Genomic DNA, 12003 nt, shown 5'->3' on the forward strand with positions numbered 1-12003 from the left:
TCAGACAAGTAACACAGACAAGTAACACAGACAAGTAACTCAGACAAGTAACTCAGACAAGTAACTCAGACAAGTAACACAGACAAGTAACACAGACAAGTGACTCAGACAAGTAACACAGACAAGTGACACAGACAAGTGACACAGACAAGTAACTCAGAAAAGTAACTCAGACAAGTAACTCAGACAAGTAACTCAGACAAGTAACTCAGACAAGTAACACAGACAAGTAACACAGACAAGTAACTCAGACAAGTAAATCAGACAAGTGACACAGACAAGTAACTCAGACAAGTAACACAGACAAGTAACTCAGACAAGTAAATCAGACAAGTGACTCAGACAAGTGACGTTGTGTGTCTGTGTGCCCCCTCGCCCCTGTGTTGTGCAGGCGCTCATGTCGCTGTTCGTGATGGCCTCGCGCGACGGCTGGGTGGACATCATGTACAACGGCCTCGACTCCGTGGGGGTCAACCAGCAGGTGACCGTTGCCCCTGGACAGCGGCGGCGGCGGCAGCGCCACCGGCGTCACCATCGCGTTGTCGTCACAATCAGCACGGCCATCGTCATCATCATCAGCAGTGATAGTGTCGCTGTCATCGTCACTGTCATCACGGCCATCGTCATCATCATCAGCAGTGATAGTGTCGCTGTCATCGTCACTGTCATCACGGCCATCGTCATCATCATCAGCAGTGATATTTTCGCTGTCATCGTCATCGTCATCATCATCATCAGCAGCGTCAGTGTCACTGTCATTGTCACTGTCACCATCATCAGCAGCGTCAGTGTAGCTGTCATCGTCATCGTCACTGTTATCATCATCAGCAGCCTCAGTGTCACTATCATCGTCATCGTCACTGTCATCATCATCATCAGCAGCTTCAGTGTCACCGTCATCGTCACTGTCATCGTCACCATCATCAGCAGCGTCAGTGTCGCTATCATCGTCATCGTCACTGTCATCATCATCAGCAGCGTCAGTGTCGCTGTCATCATCACTGTCATCACGGCCATCATCATCATCAGCAGCAGTGATAGTGTCTCCATCATCATCACTGTCATCACGGCCATCATCATCAGCAGCGTCAGTGTCGCTATCATCGTCATCGTCACTGTCATCATCATCATCAGCAGCGTCAGTGTCGCCGTCATCGTCACTGTCACCATCATCATCAGCAGCGTCAGTGTCACTGTCATCGTCACTATCATCATCATCAGCAGCGTCAGTGTCACTATCATCGTCATCATCACTGCCACCATCATCATCAGCTGTGTCAGTATCACTGTCATCGTCACTGTCACCATCATCAGCAGCGTCAGTATCACTGTCATCGTCACTGTCATCATCATCATCAGCAGCGTCAGTATCGCTGCAATCATCGGTGACGTCATTGTCGAAATCATCACTATCATCGTCGCCGCCATTTTAACTACTAACATCACCACCACCGCCAGTGGCTATGAAGCTCTCTCTCTCTCTCTACTCATCATCCTGACTCCTCTCTCTACTCATCATCCTCACTCCTCTCTCTACTCATCATCCTCACTCCTCTCACTACTCATCATCCTCACTCCTTTTGCTACTCATCATCCTCACTCTCGCTACTCATCATCCTCACTCCTCTCACTACTCATCATCCTGACTCCTCTCTCTACTCATCATCCTCACTCCTCTCTCTACTCATCATCCTCACTCCTCTCACTACTCATCATCCTCACTCTCGCTACTCATCATCCTCACTCCTCTCTCTACTCATCATCCTCACTCCTCTCCCTACTCATCATCCTCACTCCTCTCTCTACTCATCATCCTCACTCTCTCTACTCATCATCCTCACTCCTCTCACTACTCATCATCCTCACTCCTCTCTCTACTCATCATCCTCACTCTCTCTACTCATCATCCTTACTCCTCTCACTACTCATCATCCTCACTCCTCTCCTTACTCATCATCCTCACTCTCGCTACTCATCATCCTCACTCTCACTACTCATCATCCTCACTCCTCTCGCTACTCATCATCCTCACTCCTCTCGCTACTCATCATCCTCAGTCCTCTCACTACTCATCATCCTGACTCCTCTCGCTACTCATCATCCTCACTCCTCGCGCTACTCATCATCCTCACTCATCTCGCTACTCATCATCCTCACTCCTCTCGCTACTCATCATCCTCACTCTCGCTACTCATCATCCTCACTCCTCTCATCATCCTCACACCTCTCACTACTCATCATCCTCACTCTCGCTACTTATCATCCTCACTCCTCTCGCTACTCATCATCCTCACTCCTCTCTCTACTCATCATCCTCACTCCTCTCGCTACTCATCATCCTCACGCCTCTCGCTACTCAACATCCTCACTCCTCTCACTACTCATCATCCTCACTCCTCTCGCTACTCATCATCCTCACTCCTCTCGCTACTCATCATCCTCACTCCTCTCACTACTCATCATCCTCACTCTTCTCCCTACTTATCATCCTCACTCCTCTCGCTACTCATCATCCTCACTATCGCTACTCATCATCCTCACTCTCGCTACTCATCATCCTCACTCCTCTCCCTTATGCCCCCCCCCCTCTCTCCTGACTCCTCCTCACTTCTCATTCATCTTCCTCCAATCTCCTCCTCCTCCCTCTGACTCCTCCATCACCTCCCGCCATCACTCCCTCCCTTTCATCCCCCATCATCTCTCCGAGTCTTCCTCCTCCACCACCACCACCATCATCTCCTCTTCCCTCCTATTCCCCCTCCCCCCTCTCCCCCCTCGTCTCCCCCCCCCCGTCCTATCCCCTCCCCCCTCCTCCTCCCCCACCGCCTCCTTCTCCTCCACGACCATCACCATCTCCTCCTCCCCCCCTCCTCTCTCTCCCGCCCTCCCCCACCTCCTCCTCCACCACCATAATCTCCCCCTCCCTCCTATTCACCCTCCCCCCTCGTCCTCCCCTCCTCCTCCACGACCACCATCATCATCTCCTTCTCCTCCCCCTCCTGCACGACCATCATCAATTTCCTCCTCCCCCCCCCACCCTCCCGGACCTCAGCCGAGGCAGAACCACAACCCCTGGATGCTCCTCTACTTCATCTCGTTCCTGCTCATCGTCGGCTTCTTCGTGCTCAACATGTTCGTCGGCGTGGTGGTGGAGAACTTCCACAAGTGCCGGCAGCAGCAGGAGGAAGAGGAGACCAAGCGCAGGGAGGACAGGCGGCAGCAGCGGCTCGAGAAGAAAAGGCGCAGTAAGGAAACCTGGCGCAATGGTCGGTACACCCCGTCAAGTGAGACCTTCCTGAGTCCGCCCCATCGCCAAATCAGTAGTGGGCCTGCCTCTCTCCCTTCCTCTACTCCATCCCTCCCTCTCTCTCTCTGCCATCCCACCGGTGGACCGGTCGATGGCCAATCCCGTTCCACCGCCAGATCCTCCGCCACAGCCGTCGTTGCGGTCGAGTGGAAATCCGCGGCAGTTCTTAGGTTGTTTTATATCCCGTTATAGAGATGCGTAAGTCACGGGAGTCATCGGTGACGGACGATGCCGGAGAGGTTGTTGACGACGACTGTACGTGGTGGTTGTTGTTGATGACGTTGTTGTTAGCGATAATTGTTCCGAAAGGGGGGGGGGGCTTGTTATTTCAGCAAGCGCTCGGAGTGTGACGGTCGGCACGGAGCTCTCCTGTTGGAGTCCGTCTCTCGGACGCGGCGGTTATGAACAACCGCCCTCCCCCCACCAACAAAGACAGTCGCCATTGAGCCACGAAGCGGCAGTGTCGTCAGCACGGCGCCTGTGCCAGGCCATGTGCACTTGAAGGCCACGTGAAGTGTCGAACGCCCGCTGGCAAGAGGCCACAGACAGACCCAGGTCCCATGGGTTGACTGACTGAGATTACTGGCCGATGCACCATCACCACCGCCGTCACCGCCGCCACCACCACCACCATCACCGCCACCACCACCACCGCCACTGCCCCCACTACCACCGCCACCTACAACAACAACAACAACCGCCATTCGCCATAAAGTGGCGGTGACGTCACCGCGACGCTTGTGCCAGGCTATGTGCACCTTGAGGCCACGTGAAGTGTCGCCACCTAAACTACCACCGTTACCGCCACTACCACCGCCACCATCAGACAGTACAAGTGGGAGTGACAGTGCAAGCATGACAGTGCAAGAGAGACACTGACAGCCCACACGAGACATAGACATCAACCAATCCAGTAGAGACAATTGAGAAATTATAAACGAGTCAACAACGACGAGCAGGAGCGCCGTCCAGGAGCTGAACCGGGTCCTCTGTGACCCCGCCGGTACACCGGGGCGACTTAACAACTTCCCGCAGATTTCCATTGGCGCTGGCAAATGACGACGGTGGCGATGGCGACGCTTTCGCTGAGCTAACGAGGTGAGGCAAAACGCAAAGCTTTTTTTTCCTGGCCCGAAACGCGGCGGCCTCGAGGACGACGTCGACGCGACGTCAGTGTCTGCCAGGGTCCCCCGGCGGTAAGAAGGAGGCCTTACCGCCGGCGGTCTCGCGGCTTGCCCCCACCCGTCGCCAACATTCTGCGCGACGTTTCATCCGCCTGTAGCTCGCCGGCCGTAGAACTAACGCATGCACGCACACGCATGCACGTAGTGTAGCGCGCTCACACGTAGCGTGCTCGCACGTAGCGTGCTCACACGCAGCGTGCTCACACGCAGCGTGCTCACACGCAGCATAGTGCTCACACGCAGCGTGCTCACACGCAGCGTGCTCACACGTAGCGTGCTCACACGCAGCGTGCTCACACGTAACGTGCTCACACGTAACGTGCTCACACGCAGCGTGCTCACACGTAGCGTGCTCACACGCAGCGTGCTCACACGCAGCGTGCTCACACGCAGTGTGCTCACACGTAGCGTAACGTGCTCACACGTAGCGTGCTCACACGTAATGTGCTCACACGCAGCGTGCTCACACGCAGCGTGCTCACACGTAGCGTGCTCACACGCAGCGTGCTCACACGCAGCGTGCTCACACGCAGCGTGCTCACACGTAACGTGCTCACACGCAGCGTGCTCACACGCAGCATGCTCACACGCAGCGTGCTCACACGCAGCATAGTGCTCACACGTAGCGTAGAGCTCGCACATAGCGAGAGAGTCGCCAACACTTGGTGCTGTGCCGCGGGTTACGTCCGTAACGTCGCCGTGCGTGCGCGCGTGGCCTTTGAAACCAGATGGGGGAGCGCGGTGGTGCAGCGCCCCAAGGCAGACCTTGTCGACGGTTCCCCGACCCGCACCGTGCCGCACAGAGACAGCTGCCATTGGCGATGGGGGTGTGTGTGGGGGGGGGGTTCCCTTGGCCTAGACTGCATCGGGGGCGTTGGATCGGTCGACGTGAGGTGCGTCGGAGGCACGGCCGTCCAGATGGTGGCGTGCCGGGCCGGGCCAATCCAACCCCGAGGCCTTCAAACCAAAGCGGGGGCATTACCGCTGACAACCCCCCAAAGTGCGGTGCCCGGGGCAGTCGCCCCGGCTCGCCGTCTGCCCTAGGGACAGCTCTGCGTATAAGGCACCGAGTCGGTTTTTTACCCGCCAGGCAAGGTCCAGCCGAGCTCTTGTTCAGGCGCGGCGACCTCACGAGGGAAGAGGTCGGTGTGGGTGGCAGGCAATGCTAACGGCTCAGCCCTGCATTAGGTCGCTCTCTCGCCCCACTGCTGACGGAAGCGACTTCCCCAGAGCGGACTCTCGGCCGATTTCCTCCGGCCGTGTTCCATATTGGAACAAAAAAGAAAATAAAAGAACCATCCCCACTATATAGGATTATAGAGCTGGGGCAATTGCTGGTGGCGCCCCGTATCAGGGCTGCCCCCTTGCCCCTTCGCCCATGGCCTTCTGTGCCTCTCCACGCACGGAAGCTGCTTCGTGGAGTTGCAACTTGGAGCGGCGTTTTTTTTTCTTCCGATCGGCGATGAATCTCGAACTGGTGACGGCCGTGCGGTAACGACGGAGAAAGAAAACACCGTGTGGACGTTATCGTCATCTTCTTTTGTTGAAATTTCTGTTGTCTCCTCCCCCCCACCTCCCCACCACCACCCCAGTGTCGCTGCTTGCAGCCCAACAAAGCCAGATGCTTGTGAGAATTATGGCAAATAAGTATCTGAGCAAAGGTATAGAAGGTTCCTTTTCTTCCGCTCATTTTGTGTTCCACGAACGTGGTTTAACTTTGCCCGCTCTCCCGTGTTTGGCTACTAAAATGCTAACACAGCTCTAACAAACTGAACGGTAACACAACTTTAACACGTGGGCTTTCGCCACCAATGTTAACCAACATAATTGATCCCCCTTCTATTTAAGACCGAAACAGGAGGAGGATTTATCCACAACTCTCTGGTTGTTCGCCTTACGATGCTGCTGCTAGCTGGTGTTGTTGCTGTAATCACCAGCGAAACGTCACACTACTCGAATTGTAAATGTTGTAGTGGGTTTACAACACTATACACTACACTATACACTACACTATACACTGCACTATACACTGCACTATACACTGCACTATACACTGCACTATACACTGCACTATACACTGCACTATACACTGCACTATACACTACACTATACACTACACTATACACTACACTATACACTGCACTCTACACTGCACTATACACTACTATACACTACACTATACACTGAACTATACACTGCACTATACACTGCACTACACACTACACTACACACTACACACTACACTACACACTACACTATACACTACACTATACACTACACTATATACTACACTATACACTACACTATATACTACACTATATACTACACTATACACTACACTATATACTACACTATACACTACACTATAATTTTAAATGTTGTAGTGGGTAGAACGTCAACATTATACAAATCTACAGCACACAACCAGTGTGTGCTGTACTACTATACTTAAAAGCCTCCATACCTATATAGAGACCTGCAGACTCACCCCTAAACCCATAGACTCGCATAGAAACCCATAGACGAAGAGATGCGGACACTCATTGTCTCATAAATACACCCATGGACTTACATTTCCCTTCTTGTACCAGGGCCCAGGCCAACCACTCTTTGCCACCTCTAAACTCCAAAAGAACAGGGAACATGAGTACATAGGGTGCCACGGTGGCTAGGAGATGTTAACTACCTCGCCTGGTATACAGGAGGTCGTGGGTTCGATCCTGATCCTGACGCCTGCTGTATAATTTGAGTTTATACAGCAGGTCACGTGGATTTTTATCCAGGTCCTTCTTCCGGTTTTTCCCTCCACATTTAGAAACATCCGTTTAGAGTATTGGGCTGCTATACATTTTCACGTGATGATAAGCCACTTCGTCGAGCTCGCGTTCGTGGCCATGCCACTTCTGAAACAGAACTACATGGCTCAGTGGGCCTTACTTGGTAAAATGGAAAAAAACGTTACTTTTTAAAATATATTATGTTGAACTTCTTTCGCATCGTAAGTAGCCAACTGTCGCTAATCGGCAGTGTGGGGCAGAAGAAGATCTCTCAATAGTGGGAAAAAAAAACTCAAAGCGGTATTTGGCAATCACGCGGTGACCCCTTAGAACGAAAATAATATAGAGTGGGCAAATATAGAGTGGGAAAAGATTTTGGCAATGGCACCTTCCTCTGAGCACACTTGTTGCCGTGACGGAGGGAAAAAAACGTGAAAACCGTGATGCGTGGGCGCAGGAGAGGCCCCACGTGATCCTTAGAGGGCCCCACGTGATCCTTATAGGGCCGCACGTGACCCTTAGAAGGTCCCACGTGATCCTTAAAGGGACCCGCGTGATATTTAGGACCCAACGCGTGATCCTTACGGCGCGAAAGAAGTTCAACGCACGCACATGCGTACAGCACAATGCATACCCCAGGTGTGAGCATTGAAGAGTGTGCAGTGTTTACCAAAACCAGCACAACAATTTATGCCGACGGGCACACCACGGGCGTAGGGGAGTAGAGCCAAGCACACAGCGATGAATGGGAAAAGAGGAACGAGAGAGGGAAGACAGAAGAGAGGGAAATGAGTTAAAGGTTGGAATAGGAGAGAGGAGAGAGGGGAATGAGAGTTGAAGGTTGGAACGGAAGCGAGGAGAGAGAAGAGAGGGGAATGAGAGTTAAAGGAGAGGTAAGGGGAATGAGAGTTAAAGGTTGGGAGGCAGAATGGAGAAACGGGAGCAAAGAATCAGGAGAGGTGAGGATGGGGAAGTTAGAGGCTGTATCGGAGCCTCTGCTGCTGCTGCACAAAGCCGAGTCTGTCTTCAAAGTGGGTGGCGACGGAGAGGGGGAGGGGGGAGGAGGGATTCAGAGTGGGGGTGGCCAACACTGAAGCCGCGTGGCTCACGGGGAGGAGGCTTTGAGCTGATTTATTAGCTCGTTCATGACTTCGTGAGGGGGATGCTGCGTCGACTTTACCACGCGAAAAAGACCCCGGTTGTGCTCGGCATTGCGCGAAAATCGGAAGGGAAAATAAATCTCCCGAACACGGCACAAAAGCCCCTCCCCCCCACCCCCGATCCGCATCGCCGGTTCCCCCGCGCGGTCTCGCGAACGGACGCTGACATTGTGAGGGTCTCTCAGCAGGGACCGAGTGACTCGCGTGACTCACAGTGTGCTTGCTATGAGGGACCAAGTCACTCTGTTCCTCATAGCCAGCGCACCGGGTCACTTGGCCCCTCATAGCAAGCGCACAGCAAGTCACTCAGTCCCTCATAGCCAGGGTACCAGGTCACTTGGTCCCTCATAGCCAGCGCACCGAGTCACTTGGTCCCTCATAACCAGCGCACAGCAAGTCACTTGGCCCCTCATAGGCAGGGTACCAAGTCACTTGGCCCCTCATAGCCAGGGTACCATGTCACTTGGTCTCTCATAGCCAGGGTACCCAGTCACTCTGTCCCTCATAGGCAGGGTACCAAGTCACTTGGTCCCTCATAGGCAGGGTACCGAGTCACTTGGTCCCTCATAGCCAGGGTACCCAGTCACTCTGTCCCTCATAGCCAGGGTACCCAGTCACTCTGTCTCTCATAGCCTGGGTACCAAGTCACTTGGTCCCTCATAGCCAGGGTACCCAGTCACTCTGTCCCTCATAGGCAGGGTACCCAGTCACTCTGTCTCTCATAGGCAGGGTACCCAGTCACTCTGTCTCTCATAGGCAGGGTACCAAGTCACTCGGTCCCTCATAGGCAGGGTACCCAGTCACTCGGTCCCTCATAGCCACTGCACCGTGAGTGCCCATTCATTTTCTTGGCAGTCATTTAAAACTAATAACGTAAAAGTTGTCGTCATTGCCCCTCCGTAATCTTTCCTGTTTCATTTCCTTTCCATTTAACCAAATCCCCCATTCCCGTCGAACACTAACGGACTCAGAAAGATCCACGCGCTCTTTCTTTTATTTCCCCCGTTATGCTTCTGCGGCGCGGTTTTTCGCCGAGCTCCGTCGCTTGCTTTCTCGCGGCCGCGTTGCGTGGAGGCCATTTTGAGATTTTGCCCTGAGGCCTAAAGTCATTGGGCAAAGCCTGCGGCAGTTGCTGCTGGGTTACGCATAACAAAATCATCCATTTGGCAGGCTGTTAAAGGTTGCTTTGTTGGCTAAATCGAGAATTCTGCTCTCGACTTAAGTCGAAGCACCCGCATTTAATGATAAACCCTGGAGAGAGTTCCTGTGATCAGTAATAAGATAAGTTGCCTGATCTAAGAAGGCCATTGAGAGTGTCGCAGGATCCTTCCTCTGGTGCTTTCCCAGTAAAAGTGCAACGTTGAGCCAACATTTGGATAACGTTCAAACAACGCTGGCTCAATGTTTGCATGTTTACTGATTTGTGGCCTAAGAAAGTAGTTGAATTCAAAGCTATTCAATGCACCTCCTTCTTCATGACAAAACTCACATGGCCGCCGGCACCCGACGCGATTTGCCCGGTGTCCGATTTTTGCTCAAACTCGGGGTCATCTTGTGGTCCATAAGGGCCAGGGACGAGGTATCGTGGAGAGAGGAGAAAAACAAACTCCCAATAGCAAGAAGAGGGCAAGCCCCCCTTTGCGCGTAGACGCATGGGTTTTAAGTGATGCAAGATTCCAGGTTTTAAGATATTTTTATTTGTTTTTGGCAAACTCGAGAAACCTGCCGGTAAACATTGAACGTGCCAACGTTGGCCCAATGTTGCGTGTGTTTGCTGGACCGGGCCAGAGGACGTACACACGTTGAACTCCTTTCGCACCATACCTTGCCGACCGTGCTAAACCATGCAATTCGGATCATCGACAACATTGCCCAGAATTACTTTTTTTGTGCACGTTGTCGCGTTTTTTTGTCGACTCATTACCGTTATTGTAGCCGCCAGAAAAAAACTAAATCGCGAGACTCTTTAACGAGACCGACGGATCTCACCCAGGATAGTCTGCTGTCTCAACAACAAGAGAAATGATCTTGGACAATATAACTAAATTGAGACAGGTGGAGGCAACATCTAAGCCCCCTAAATAGTTTTCACGTCAACAGCAATGCCCCCCCCGCCTCTCTGCTGTTTCAAACTCAATGAGCCGGCTGTCATTGAGCGGGGTGACCACCCCCCCCCCCCCCCAAGTTGCATGGCAAAAAAATCGGATGCTCGTGCATTTCGCATGTAGTTGTAGCGATTGCGGGCGCATGTGTATTGCTGTTGCAGCAGTTGTGTGTGTGCGTGGTGTGTGGTTTATGTCGTATGTACGTACACACTCGGATGCTGTTTCAACGGTTAACTCTCAATTATCCGGCGGGGAGGTAAGCCAGGCTGGTCCACTAACAACGAATATGCGGACACATGCAAGATGTTCGTAAATCGGGGCACAAAATGCATTCGTTTTGCTTGGCTTCGATAGAACCAGGGGCGGGGGTGGTGATAACGACGCGTAAATGTGTCCGTTGCTTCTTGGAGTTGGTTGGATCACTCGCCCACGTGACCCCCCCGGCAACAACGTCAGACCACGTGATCACGGTCTGTCCCAAATGTGCGTCATCGTTGAGAAGAATCCACCACCCTACAATGGTGAAACGAATTAAATCGTCACGTTTTGTCGTAAGCGTTTAAACGACGCACCGACGACGATTATTACAATAATTTCACTTAATAAAGGGGGTTTATTTTTGGGTTAAACCGCGTAAATATAGATGTGTTGTTAAACCCGCCCACCACCCAACACAGCCAATTAGTAAAGGGTGTGTCACGTCAACAAAACACATGCCAATTCGTTACAAGTTCAGTACACACCGGTGTGTTGGAGAGTAAGCCCACGATATTTATATTCACGCGATCTAACCCGAAAAAAAAACCTTACGGATAATATTGGTCGCGAAAGCCTACCGGGTGTTAAACTTAATTTACTGACTTCTGGGACTCTGCCCTGCAGGTGCACGATGCAGTATCAAGCGAAACACCGCGCGTGCGTGCGTGCGTATGTATATCTACTGCCGCCACATTCGGCCACGCGAATTGTCTCCTTCAACGACGGACACACATTTGGCCCAGTCGCAATGACGCACGCGGTGGCCTGAGCCCGAGAATGTAAACTGCGACTCAATCGGCGCCCTGGAATTATAACCCCCACCCAACGCGGATAATCGAGTGTTAAACCGTGAAACTCTCCTCTCTGCAGCGTATCAGAATGTCACGATATGTAGACTGCTCTCGTGTTAACCGGACGGTGGTAGCGGCGGCGGCTCCGCACGGCCTCCCCAGTCCAGCGTGGCGGAGGTGGCGAGGGTTGGTGGATCACGAGCCGATGTCGGGAAAGTTCCCCTTCCCTGTGTTGGGTCTCGTGGGAGGAGGCAGTCGAGCAACTTGTGGACCAACCTCCATCTGTTCCTTCTGTGCGGGTATAGAGCATTGCCCCCCTCCTCCCTCGCCTCTCACGCAAGGCATGGGGTTTTCTACGGGTGCTCCGCTTCCCTGCCACGTGAATGATAAATATAAACGCAGCTCATCATAGACTTGTCGA

General features: G+C 52.8%; 1 protein-coding gene across 8 annotated transcripts in view; it reads left to right on the plus strand.

Moving 5' to 3' along the window:
• The window catches only part of LOC116955176 (voltage-dependent T-type calcium channel subunit alpha-1G-like), a 269045-nt gene that overhangs the window by 231491 nt on the left and 25551 nt on the right, over positions 1-12003 (plus strand). For 4 of the 8 annotated variants that reach the window (XM_076052903.1, XM_076052904.1, XM_076052907.1 and 1 more), the window contains 3 exons: positions 392-481; positions 3053-3245; positions 6084-6152. In XM_076052903.1, coding sequence (XP_075909018.1) covers positions 392-481; positions 3053-3245; positions 6084-6152 — 352 coding nt within the window. Of the gene's footprint in view, positions 1-391; positions 482-3052; positions 3285-6083; positions 6153-12003 lie in introns of all 8 variants that reach the window. The other 4 variants (XM_076052909.1, XM_076052910.1, XM_076052906.1 and 1 more) reach the window with 3 other exon arrangements.

The sequence above is a fragment of the Petromyzon marinus genome, chromosome 58 (assembly GCF_048934315.1).
Source record: "Petromyzon marinus isolate PM22_M1 ecotype Great Lakes invasive population chromosome 58, UKy_Petmar_22M1.pri1.0, whole genome shotgun sequence".
NCBI lineage: Eukaryota > Metazoa > Chordata > Hyperoartia > Petromyzontiformes > Petromyzontidae > Petromyzon > Petromyzon marinus.